The sequence below is a fragment of the Heterocephalus glaber genome, unplaced genomic scaffold (genome assembly GCF_053883595.1).
Source record: "Heterocephalus glaber isolate CG9 unplaced genomic scaffold, H.glaber_assembly_v1.0 deba00001743, whole genome shotgun sequence".
NCBI lineage: Eukaryota > Metazoa > Chordata > Mammalia > Rodentia > Bathyergidae > Heterocephalus > Heterocephalus glaber.
Genome location: NW_028258449.1, coordinates 1058945 through 1071917, shown reverse-complemented (window position 1 = coordinate 1071917; position 12973 = coordinate 1058945). Strand labels below are relative to the sequence as shown.

General features: G+C 39.4%; 1 protein-coding gene and 1 long non-coding RNA gene across 3 annotated transcripts in view; one reads left to right on the top strand and one right to left on the bottom strand.

Moving 5' to 3' along the window:
- LOC101698499 (uncharacterized) overlaps positions 1-3904 on the bottom strand; it is a 74452-nt gene extending 70548 nt beyond the window's left edge. Inside the window, exon 1 of the long non-coding RNA XR_206356.3 lies at positions 3575-3904. This is a non-coding gene — a long non-coding RNA (uncharacterized LOC101698499). The remainder of the gene's footprint in view (positions 1-3574) is intronic.
- Positions 3905-4002: 98 nt separating this feature from the next.
- On the top strand, positions 4003-12884 carry CUNH2orf69 (chromosome unknown C2orf69 homolog). Of its 2 annotated transcripts, none has more exons than XM_087200367.1 (2): positions 4003-4599; positions 9918-12884. In XM_087200367.1, exon 1 carries the CDS (start codon positions 4110-4112, stop codon positions 4503-4505), a length of 396 nt encoding a protein of 131 aa, XP_087056493.1. In that variant the 5' UTR covers positions 4003-4109; the 3' UTR covers positions 4506-4599; positions 9918-12884. The 2 variants fall into 2 exon arrangements, with proteins under 2 accessions (XP_087056493.1, XP_004871739.1); XM_004871682.4 differs by having other exon boundaries at positions 4010-4397.
- Positions 12885-12973: the final 89 nt, after the last annotated feature.

Sequence of the window (12973 nt, the reverse complement as noted above, 5' to 3'; positions counted from 1 at the left end):
CCTTGCGCTTGAGAGGCAGGCGCTGGAACCACTGAGCTAAATCCCCAGCCCTTTTCTATTATTTCTTATGGGAAAAATATTCTTGACTTACAACCAACTTGAGTTACAACCAGACTCTGAGAATTAACTGAGTTCGTCAGTCCAAGGGTCCTGTTTTATATTGTATGATTATAACATATTTTACTTATCCACTCATCAGTTAATGGTTTGTTTCCATTTTTGGGATAACACAAATAATATTCCTATGAACATTTGTGAACAGTTGCTGTATGGATGTTTTCATTTCTCTTAAACATACACCTAGGAGTGAAATTACTGTTATATGGTAAATCTGTGTTTAATTTTGTTTTTAAAAATTATCCAACTGTTCTCTAAAACAGTTATTCCCTACCAGCAAGTTGCTAGGGCTCCAATTTCTCCACCTTACTCTCGACAATTGTTATTAACTTTAATTTATTTTTTTTACTATAGCCATCCTAGTGGATATGAAGTGGTATTTGTGGTTTTGATTCGCATTTCCCTAATGGCTAATGATGTTAAGCAACTTCTCATGGGCTTATTGTCCAACTGTATATCTTCTGTGTCTATTCAGATTCTTTGCCTATTTAAAACTTGGACTGTCTGTTCAATTCTATTTTTCCTGTTTTAACAGTGAGTAAAGTACAATGAATGTAATTACTATTAGCTAACTATTGCATTTGCAGATTCACTGAGTGCTAAAGATAATCTATAAGGCCTTGACATGAAGCTATATTGTTATTTTGCCAAAGCATTTTATTTTATATTTTGCTGATGTGTTTAAATCATGTAGTATAGAAACACTGTAAAGAGTGTTCTCTAGCTAGTGAAATTAAACCAAAAAAGAAGCCTTCAAATCTTCAAATGACTTTATTTTATCTACCATGCTGGGAATACAATTATATGCTAAAGTGCAAACCTCATTTGAAATGTGTTCCTCTAAGGTCCAACATTAGCACAAAGGCTTATTAAAAACAAAAAATACCTGTTCAGAACCAAGAATAATTGAAAAGAATTAAACTACTTCAAATCTCTCAAAGAACATCAAATGCAAACGAGATCTAATTAAAGTCCCATGGAAAAACTTAGCCCCTCCTGCCTTCTTTTCCCTCTCAATCTTTCATAGGAGACCACGTTTAAGGGCTTTTGTTTTGCCTTTTCTCTGTCTCGCCATTTGCCATTATCTATTTATTTCCATGTTTTAACAGAGAAGTTGTACATTTGTAGCCCACAGGTTTTATTTGACCTATGCATGCAGAAAAACAGAAAAACAGAGGAGATTGCCCCCCAAAATAAAATAAAATAGGTATAAAGCAATATCAAGGAAACATCTGATAAGGAAATGCAGTGTCAATTACTTACCATAAATAACATACATCCTCAAATGATGAATCCAGAGAAAACTGTTAATTCTCTGGGTTTTGTCTCTTGTTGGGTTATGATGTGAGAAAAAAAAGGTCTACATATTCCAGTCTGTTTCTTTGTTCTGTCCTTTAATTATTTACTTGTATTTCTCAAAAGCCTCAAATATTTTAGAGATATTAAGAAAATTTTGTGGTGTTTAATATTTGCTACAATTTTCCTTCTAAACACAAGAATTCTCCCAGCACCTTGAAAACATAGAGATTTCATTAAAAAGACAAACAAAAAGCCAGACCACAAAAACATCAAAGCTGCATTAGCAATATATGTACATACTTAGGCTTTCAGGTTACATTTTAGTGAAGGGGAGTAATGGGTGCGATTTGCAAAACAAGACTGGTCCTCTTAAGGTGGTTATATACTCATTATTGCACAACTGACGTCTACTTCTTTTTAACAAAGTATTTTTAGAAAACAGATCTGCAAGAGCTAGAGGGAGGGGAGAGAGATTTTTTAAAAATTAAGGCGTGTTATGTACATGTACCAATTCCCTACAAGGAATATGATCATTACGTAAAACAAACATGTACAAATAAAAATAATATATTAAAAAAAAGAATCATCCTTTACTTTGAGATTGTGTCTTTCCTACTTTGGCAGGGGTTGGGAGTCATAGTGTCCTTTCCTCCCACAAAAGGACACTGATAACAGTTGTTTGAGTTGGCAATCCTACAAAGCTCTTTCCTTTCTTTTTAACTGGTCTATAAAACCAACAAGCCCCAGGGCTACTGTTTTTATACACAGACTTTGGGAGGCTCTTCAACTACTGGAGGGAAAGTTTCTCTGGAGAGGGAAGTCACTCCTACTACTGGAGGTGTCTGCTTCAGAGGATGGGGCACAATCTGGAGAAAAGATATCAGAGATCTTAATATAATTGTTTATAACAAGAAGGTAATTTTTACTATTACAACCTCTGGGTTGTACTAAAATAATCCCTGCATTTTCTTGGTATTTAAATAAAGAAAACCAATAGTTTACGACAATAACAAGTTTTGGTCGGGAGGAAAAGTAGTTTTGTCTTTAGGTTTTTATATTTTAGAGGTTCTCAAGCCCTTTAGAAAACCCCAAAGGCAAAGGTGCAACTCCACTTGAGGAGTATTTCCAGAAAATACTCTAACATTATAAACCTGACTAAACTTTATAAACTTGATGAACTCTAAACTTCCCAGGAGTCTAGAAGTACCAGAGTTATAGTGAGACAAATCTGAAATAGTATAGGGCAGAGAGGAAAGCTGCATACATTCCTCTCACACACATGTGTAACAGTTATATCAAGCAGAACCACGTGCCCTGTGCACACTTGGGCTTTCATAACACTGCAGTTAAAGAGGCTGTGAGGTACACCTGAAAAGAAGCTAGCCACAAAATAACTTTCTACCTGAAAACTTTGCTGCAGACAGTATTGTGAGATAAGGGCTACCACCCATCACTATTGCCTAGCAAACAAAAGATTTTTCTGTGTTGTAGTGAAAAAAAAGAAAGCAGACGGACTTAGCAACTACAAAATTTTTACTGGTAACACTATTATAATGTCAGATGGAATCCAGTAATTAAGATCACAAGAGACAGACATATTATACCTCTATGAAGCCATTAAGAAAATACATATGGATATTATATTTTATTATTTGCTTATTTGTGCTCCTACTCCAAGGAATGTTTTGCATATATGAAACAAAAAAAAATAAGACGTGTGTTTATATACACAAATGCATTGACTCATAACAGTTATACATAAAACGCTTAAGCCTCTGGGCTCTCAGTAAACCTCAATAATTTTTACCTTTAATTAATTATACCTTTAATAATTTTAATAATTATACCTTTAATAATTTAATAACTACCTTTAATAATTCTGACCTTTAATTTTTATAATTCTCACTCACATTCTCTCGCCTAAGGTCCTTTACTGTGCCTGCTTCACAAGCACCTATAATTAGACCAATGGATGGTTCCTTCTTTCCCTGTTTAGCATGTATTTTGCCAATCCTAGTTACTGGTCACCTAGGACTTCCCTACGTTGTTCAAATTAGCTTTTGAAAACCATACACCCCACACCACCATGGTAGCAAACACCACCACAGCAAAGGTGTTTCTTCCTCCCCAGCACCAACCCAGGCGCTACAGCACTCACCTGGGGACCTGGAGGAAGGAGCGGCGCCTCCCTCCTCCCAGAACACGGTGACTTTTGTGCTACGCAGGATACAATTACTCTTTGAGACGGTCTCCCTCTCAGTGATCTGGAGCCGAGATAAACCTCACCTGAAAGGTGAGCCTTGCGGAACCGGAAGTCTCAGTGCTCCAACCTATTCGTACTAAGGGGGATGGTTGGACAGCGGCCGGCCGGGGTCTGGGGTGCGCTGCGCATGCGTCACACCTGACGCGCACGCGTCCTGAGTTCTTTCCCCGGCCTTTGCGTGTTCCCTGGCTTGTCCCAGACTTCCGATCGAACTTCCCGGCCACGGCCGGGCCCACCACTCACAAGCGTCTATTCTCAGGCCCCTCCCTCCCCGCCCGCACCTCCTCCGGAAACCCGCCCTCCTGACGCACGCTGCGCGCGGACGTCACACTGACGCCCCCGTTGTTCCGCCCAGCGGCTCTGGCTGGCCGTTGGGCCGTTGGGCGTTGCTCCGACTGTGCGCACAGGGCAGCCCGCCGGCGAGGGGCCCATGTGGGGCTTCAGGCTCCTCCGCGCCCCGCCACCGCTGCTCCGGCCTCCGCCGCTCGCCATCGGAGACGCCGCGCGCCGCCCGCAGGCGGGAGCCATGGACCCGGGCGGCGTCGGGGCGCGCGGCTTGCGGGCGACCGAGGGGCTCCACCTGCAGCTGTGCGCCGTACCCGGCGCCGACCCGCAGCGCAGCAACGAGCTGCTCCTGCTGACGACCCCGACGCGGGGCCGCCCCGGGGACCCGGCGGGCGAGCAGCACCACGTGCTGTACTTCCCCGGCGACGTGCAGGTGAGGGCGCCGCGCGGCCAGGCGACACCGGACACCGGACAGGCCGTCCGCGTGCACCTCCTAGCGCGCTTCGCGGAGGACCCTGTGTGGGCTTTCTGGAGGAGTTGACCATGGCGCGCGTTGTTGAGGAAGCACTGACTGATTTAGAAACAAACAGACCCACTGCTGACGTGACGCCTACGTGTAGTGACCCCAGAATAAGGTGGGTGGTGGTGCAGAACAAGGGCCAGTAACTGCTGAGTATTGTGATGCTCACCTATCTTAGTCTGTGCCTTTGTTTTCGGTTGTACGTTTATTTTATAGCTATAGACTTCTGAGGGGGCAATACTGGGAATTAAACTCAGGGCCTTCGCGCTGAGTTCACTCCAGCTTTTTGTTTGTTTTTTGAGGCAGTCTCGCTAAATTGTCCAGGCAAGCCCCCAGACTTGCCTCAGCCTCATCCTGCCTCAGCCTCCCAAACAGCTAGGATTGCAGGCACATGCAAACAGATCCAGCATAGCATATCTTATTAATTGTATAGCTGTAGGTAAATATCTATGGTTATGTCTTTCTGCAACCCGAGTTTTGGTCTAAAACTATTGAAATGTTAGCCGTTAGCTACGTGGGGTTATTTAAATTCATTAAATTTAAAATCCAGTTTCTCGGTCATAGATTGCCTGAGTTTGAATTCTGATTCTGGGCTTTTTAGCTATGAAGTCTCAATTGTTAAATCTCTCTGTATTGCACCTACCTCAGCTATAAAATGAGAATACTTTATAGGGAGCCGATAGAGATCATACATGTGAATACCTGATGAATACCGGTCACTTACATCTCTCTGGGGACTTTTAAAATTATGAGAGTACCCTAGTATTCTGTTCTTCCCTGTTTTTTTTCACTTGTTCAGCAAAGACTCTTTCATGGCTTTACATACTATCTATATTCTGGATAGTCCTTGACATTTGTGTATCTAGCCTAGACACATTCCCGAATTTTAGACTCACCGACTGTATGCACAATTATTTCCTTTTGGGTATTTGGTAAATACCTCAAACCTAGCATCTCTGAATGTTTACCCTCCTCAGTCTCCTCATCCTAGTTAGAGGAGACAATCTGTTTCAAGGTGGTGGTTTCGATTACCTTTAGAGCTCTCTTTTATACCTCACATCCATCAACAAGTCCAGTGGCTCCACCTCTGTATCTGCAGCAATCAGAAGATTGCTGGCCCTCTTGCTGTTCAGACACATCATGCACACTTCACTCAGAAGCTTCACATGTCCTGCCCAGAACACTTCCTGCGAGTATGGCCATGTTCATTATCCTTTCAGGTCTGCTTCAAAGTGCTTCTCAATGGGTCCTTTCCTGATCATCCTATTTAATAATCACACAGGTACACAGCTTCCCTATCAGCTTTTCTTCTTTATTCTTAATCATTTTATCTACCTTATCGGTTACTTTTCATTTTGGCTCTTGTCTGTCTGCTACACTAGCATGTAAGTTTGACTGTTCACTGGTGTGTCTGTGATGCTTGTTTAGTGACTGATGTGTTATAGGTATTCAGTAGGTAACCTCTTGCATAAATAAATAAGTATATATAAGCCCTTTCTTTATAGGTTGGCCACAGGTAGTAGCCTGGGTTGCAGAACCAACTTTGACTGCCTCTTAGCAAGTCACGTGGGAATGTTGGTGCCTCTTTTCAGAATGTGGAAGTGCTTACCTACTGTTCTCAGATCTAGGCTTTAACACAACAGTAACAATCCCATTTTTTCACTTTAGTTCACATAGTTCCTTTGTATTAGCATTTTTCCCATTCCAATCTTGTCACCTGGGGCTAATAAAGGGAAATACCATATAGATTTATGTCACCTATAGAGTCTGAACTGGGAGACATAAAAGCTAGGTTCATTTTGATTACATAACTATAATACAAATAATTACAATTTCTAGGACCTTGAGTTCCTTAATTATAAAAGGAATTTAGGTAAGCCCTTACCTCAAGTGCCCATGATTTTATGTTAATTGTGTATATCGAAAATCTCTATATGTAGAAGGTAATAGCAAAATCCATGGAAGGTCAGATGATCTTGTAATAAATATTTTTAATATATATGGCAAACTAATATTAATGAGGTACAGTAGGAAAATGATCAGAGGACATGAACGGAATTAAATGCAAATTGCCAGTAAACAGAAAAATATTCAACCTAATTAGGAATTAAAGCATGCAAATTAAAAGTAAGACCATTTTATCATGGTAGCAAAAATTGTTTAAAAATTAATGCTGTTGACCATGAAGAATAGATAAGAATGTGGAAAGATAACACTCCTGTATACTTGCAGTTGAAGTGTAAGTTGGTATCAGTCTTACTGATGCCTGAAAATTATGACCCAGCTCTGTACATGGAATCATGCCTGTAACATATTTTTAAGCACAGGCTGTGTATATAAGCTTGTTGCTTTCAGGGAGGGAAATAATGTTCTCCTGTATACATAGTGAAATATGTAAACTAGAGAAAATGGGACTGTTAGATACCAACATTTAAATGATTATTTCTGATTAGTAACTTTATGGGTGGTTTTTCTGTCTTCAAACCATAGTATATAGACAATATAGTATATAGACTTTAAACCATAGTATATAGACTGAATTTTTATAGTATTACATGTATCTCTTTAATTTTTTAGGAAAAAATATGCATTTGCGCGAAATTCAGGTAACAATAAGGCTATACACACTAAAACGTAGGTCTCCTCCTTCTCTCCAGTCTCCCCTTTCCTTTCCCCAAGGCTACTACCATTGTTATGCACGCACACACACACAAACAGACACACCCTTCCAGAGACCTTCTGTGCATAGGTCAGTTTTTTTAAACACAAATGGCAGCCGAATGACAGTATTTCTTTCTCACACACTCCATTCATCCCACCAGCAAATCTTGGTGACTCTAATCCAAGTATTCTTTGAATGGACCACTGCCCAGCATCTGTATTCCAACGACAGTCTGTGTACACTTGTGGAGGAATTTCAGTAGCCTCTCACTGCTTCAGCTATTGCCCCTTCACATGTAGGAGCCAAAGTAAACCTTTCAGAATAGCAGTTAAATCAGCCCTTTGCTCCAAACCCTTTCAGAGCCAGAGCCAAAGCTTCCTCTCCTTCCCACTAAGCTGTCATCATCCTTGGTCCTTGTGGTGACATTTGTTCTTGCCTCTGGAGCCTCCCTGGCCTTCTGTCCCATGTGCCTGCATGCTTCCACCTGAGGGCTTTTGCAGCTGTGGCCCTGCCCAGCTGGCCACATGGCTCCCTCCCTCAGTTCCCCCTGGATTCTCCTGTATTGAAGAAGCCTCTCCTGACTGTTCTGTTATTTTTTTTCTGACTGTTCTGTTTTAATTGCCCATCCTGCCTAAAGCCTCATACTCCTTTCCCCTTGTTTTATTTCCATTGCACTTACCACTGAGCTGCCTGTCTCGTCCCACCGAGTATGGTAGCCACTAGCCACTTGTGACTGTTAACCACATGATATCCTTAGTCTAATTGAGGAAGTACGCTTTTCAAGTGAGTTTCAGTTAACTTACATTTTAAAAGTGATAATTCAGTTCCTAGAAAACTTCTAAGTATATTTGGGACAACTTGAGTATGTGAATCTACTCTTTCAACCATAAATTTTATGAAATCAAAATTTAGATTTGTGTTATTTCCCATAAAAATTTAGCATCCAATTTGGATGTGCTGGAAGGGCAAAATGCACACTAGTTTTCAGACTTAGTAAAAGGAAAAGAATGTAATAATCCCCTAGTAAGTGTGTGTGTGTGTGTGTGTGTGTACACGCACACACACATGCACACACATGTCCTTGTGATTTGCTAGAATTGAATCTAGGGCCTTGGGCATGCCGGGCAAGCACTGCAGCACCTAGCATCATCCCCATTCCTTTTTGTTTCAGGCAGGGTCTCCATGATTAGCAGACCTTGTTTACCATCCTCCTGCTTCAGCCTCCGAGTAGCTGAGATTACAGGTGTGCACCACCATATCTGGGTCTCAGAAATCTTTTATATTGGTGATTCGTTGATAATATTTGACATGTTGGACTCAATAAAATGTTATTAAAATTAATTTCTTAACTTTTTACATTTTTAATGGCTACTGGCAAATGTTCTGTGTGGTTCCTGTCATATTTCTGTTGGCTGGTGCTGCCTCCATCTGCTCTGAGGTTATTTCTGCACTGGAGTGTGAGCTGCATCTGACAAGGACTTAATTCATTCTGTTCCCTGCCCAGTTAGTAGTGGCCAGTGAATTTCACAGAATGAATAGATTTGAATGAAAAAAAGCTGTTATGAATAAAAATTAAAAGTAAAAGAAGATGCATATATACAGCATAAACTTAATATATGTAGACTGCTTTATAAATCAGTAAGATCCATATACAAAAAGGCAAAGGATATGAACAGGCAAGAATTGAAATTCAGATTGTTAATAAATATATGAATAAAATTTCAGCTTGATTCTAATTTTCAATAAATTCAAATTTGAATAGTTATCCTGTGCCCATGAAATTTAACAAAGAAAGAAATATGTATCTTTGTGGAAGCCAGTTTTGTAGCCCATATCACCAACCTTAAATTAGGAATATTTTTATCTAGTTTTTCCATATCTAGGAATTTATTTTTAAGAATGTAATCACAGATGGGGACACATTTTTTTTCCATGAATGTTATGGCAGGTTTTTCACAGCAACAAAAATTGAACCAGATGGCATTCAGGTTGCTTGAGGAATCCAGGTAGTAGTGCAGGGTGGCAGCTCATTAGAGGGGAAACGTTTTAAAATTCTGCCTTGGTCAAAAAGTCCATGTAATGAACCAGGTTTATCTTTTTAATTGTATTGTGTATACTAAATAAAATCTATGAAGTACTGTACTTCTATTGCCCTTCTCAACTTATTTTAAGGTCTTACTATTTAATATAGGTGTATCTTATTACCCTGCCTCTTACTGGATTTGAAGCTTACACTGAAGAAGTGTTTTGTTCAACGTCTTACAAGCAGTCAGGTGTGGTGACACACACCTGTGATCCAGCTTTTGGGCAGGCTGAGGCAGGAGGACTGCAAGTTTAAGGCCAACCTGGGCAACTTAGCAAGACTCTTGTCTCAAAATTAAAATAAAAGGGGAATAAGACGTGGTAGCACATGCCTGTAATCCCAGCACTCAGGAGGCCAAAGCAGGAGGATCGCCAGAGTTCAAGGCCAGCCTGGGCTACATAGGGAGCTCAAAGACAGCTTGAATTGCAGAGGAAGACCTCTCTCAAAAAACCAAAAAAATAAAAGGGGCTGGGGATGTTGCTCAGCACTCCCCTGAGTTCAATCCCCAGTACCACAAAAGGAAGAAAAAACCTTATAACCAGCAAGTAATGACAGATTCATAGTTTGCATTTCTAGTACATTAACCATAGGTCATTATAACCTTTTAAATCCCTCACAATAAAAACGGGAAGCTTTTGTGGAATGAGTTTATGTAATTAAAGCTGACTTCGTCTTTCTTATCTTCCAGAATTACCATGAGGTTATGACTCATCATCCTGAGAATCATCAGTGGGAAAACTGGAGTCTAGAAAACGTTGCCACCATTCTAGCCCAGCGGTTTCCCAATAGTTACATCTGGGTGATAAAGTGCTCTCGAATGCATTTGCACAAGTTCAGCTGCTATGACAACTTTGTGAAAAGCAACATGTTTGGTGCCCCAGAACACAACACTGACTTCGGAGCTTTCAAGCACCTTTATACGTTATTAGTCAATGCTTTTAACTTAAGTCAGAATGGTGTGCTATCAGAGAATGGAAATGTTTGGAATAAGGACTCCAAAGCATCTAACTGTAAGTCTAATTCTCCTTCTGCTAGCAGTGGCTGCCAAGGAGAAAAGAAAAGGGCCTGTGAGAAGTCGGATGAGTCTGCCATGGGTTCTTATCCACCATCACTAAATGGTGCATCTTTTACCTTGATTGGATTTAGTAAAGGATGTGTTGTTTTGAATCAGTTGCTTTTTGAATTGAAAGAAGCCAAGAAAGACAAGAACATAGATGCTTTCATTAAGAGCATAAGAAGAATGTATTGGCTAGATGGTGGTCATTCTGGAGGAAGCAATACGTGGATTACATATCCAGAAGTCTTGAAAGAATTTGCACAAACGGGTATTATTGTTCACACTCATGTAACACCTTACCAAGTCCAAGACCCAATGAGATCTTGGATTGGAAAGGAGCACAAGAAATTTGTCCAGCTACTTGAAGATTTTGGTATGCAGGTGACAAGCCGGATTCATTTTGCAAAAGAAGCTCCTTCTATAGAGAATCACTTCAGGGTTCACGAAGTATTTTGAGAATACAAGAGTATTAATGTACTTGTTCAGAGGAAGAGCAGAAGCACCTTGTTACAAGTTCAGATGAGGTGTATGACGGAATTCCTAGATGCAGTGTCAGATTGGGGGCTGAGGAAATACACATTCCTAAACTATGCGTGTAATGTGTAATAGTATCCTTGCTTGTGAATGTGAGCAGTTTGCAATTTGGATTGGGCTAGAATTACCAGTTAATTTTATGAAGAGATACAACACCCTTAAAAATGAAAGTTAACAATATAATTCCTTTTAAAGGTAACAAATTGTTGGAAATAGTTGATTTATGAGTTATGTTTCGGAGTTATGTTTAAACTAATGGTGAATTATAATAATAATTAGCTGTTTTGGCACCCCAAACGAATGGAAACACTTCATTTCTCTCAAAGGTACCCAGATGTTTTCAAGTATTTTGGAATAACTATATCCTGCCTTTTGTTTCATAAACTCATGGATTTGTGTGTGTGTTTGTGTGTGTGTGTATACGCATGTGTGCGTGCACGTGTTTAGTACCCAGGGTTATGCTCATGCCAACCAAGCAGCATTCTATACCCTCAGCCCTGGTTTCATTCTTAGAGTGCCACCAAGCTGTTTTTCGTTTTCTTTTTCCTAGAGAATCAAAATATGTTGTTTCCAAATGCCCAAGAACATGTAATAGTATAAAATTGGTTTTTAAAAATATTTTACATTTAAGTATTGTGGCTTAATTTTTGAGTTTTTGTTTATCCAGTTGTTCCTGAAAATTGGCTAAGTAAAAGTGTATATATTGGATAAAAATATATTACAGAGCACATTTCAAGTTTTCATTGTATCACTTTTTGAAAGAAATCAACTCAGGTTAAATAAATGCTCTGTTAATGCTCTATTGCAAAGGAGATAGATTCCACGGATCTAAATCAGTTTTTCCAGCATGATTTTGTCTGCCAAAAGAAAAGAGCTCTGTTTGGCCAAAATGCAAAATTACATTGCTGTAAGAAAAGTTACAAGGGAAAGTTTGAAGACACAAATGATTTTAATTTTGGCTCAGAAATCGAATTTGCTTAACATTGCTACATGATTTGGGTGAAGTTTCCTTCTGCCTGGTTTTGTTGACCTAGATAAATACAACTTGAGAAACTAGTTTCAGCCAAGCCCAAAACATAGCTGTGCGATTATCAAAGGAATCTCTTTTTTATACTTTATTAATAATTAGCTTTTGGAGGTCATAAAATAAGCAGAGAAATAACATGTTGCTTTAGGACTAAAAAAATAAGACACGAAAGACTCGTGAGTCTTAATGACCCAGAGGACCTAAATTTACTAAACAATAGAGAATAAAAATGTTAATTTTTTGGTTTATCTTAATAACTATAAATTCATTCCAAGTATTTAGAAACATGAGAAGGGCTTTTTAACCAGATGCTTAAGAATGAGCATTTAATTCTATAAACTACAAAAATGTGGTTTTATATTGACCCATTTTCTTTAAATACCTGCTTTTTCTTTTGAGTCCAAAGATTCTCATCACATAACAAAGTCTTCATGATTCTAACATGTTACAGATAACCTTGCCTTTAAGCATGATTGGATGGTTTTCTTCAGTTGAGGATGTAGCTCAAGGGCAGAGCGCCTGCCTAGAGGGCGTGAAGCCCTGTGTTAGATCCCTAGCACCCCCACACACCTCCCAGTTGACAGATGTCTAGGGAAAGGCTTTTATTTTTGTAGGGTAAACTGAAATGAGAAGTTAGAGGACTTTTAACAGAATCCATTTTTTAAAATCTGAGCTATTTAAAAATGTTGAGTTCTTTAGCCATCCAGTCATGTGAATGCTTTATTACAACTGTTATATGTTGAATGGATATTAGTAATCATGGGTATGTAGAACTGTCATCACATCAAAATGAGACAATGTTTAAAGGGAGGAATATTTTCATAATGAAAATATATTCAAGTCACTCCAAATTCCAGTGGTTTGGGTTTACTTCAGATAAGTCCTTTCTGTGTCTGTTCTAAACTGTGATTGTGAATGTTGTGCATCCTCTTAGATTGTGCCTTCATAAGTCAGTTGAAAAAAGTCGTAAGAATAATGTGAAAATTGTTACCGCCACAGCATGAATGTATAATTGTATTAAAACCTATAGAAGTGTTTGGATGTGCTTTTTATTAAGGCTTCAGATCAATAATTGAAAAGGTACTTGACCTTGTCAGTTTTTCTATCATATTTTCATTAACTTCCA

Coding starts and splice junctions, on each gene's coding strand:
- CUNH2orf69 (XM_004871682.4), top strand. CDS start 4,110: ATGTGGGGCTTCAGGCTCCTCCGCGCCCCGCCACCGCTGCTCCGGCCT. Junction 4,398..9,917: donor ACTTCCCCGGCGACGTGCAG/GTGAGGGCGCCG, acceptor CTTATCTTCCAG/AATTACCATGAGGTTATGAC.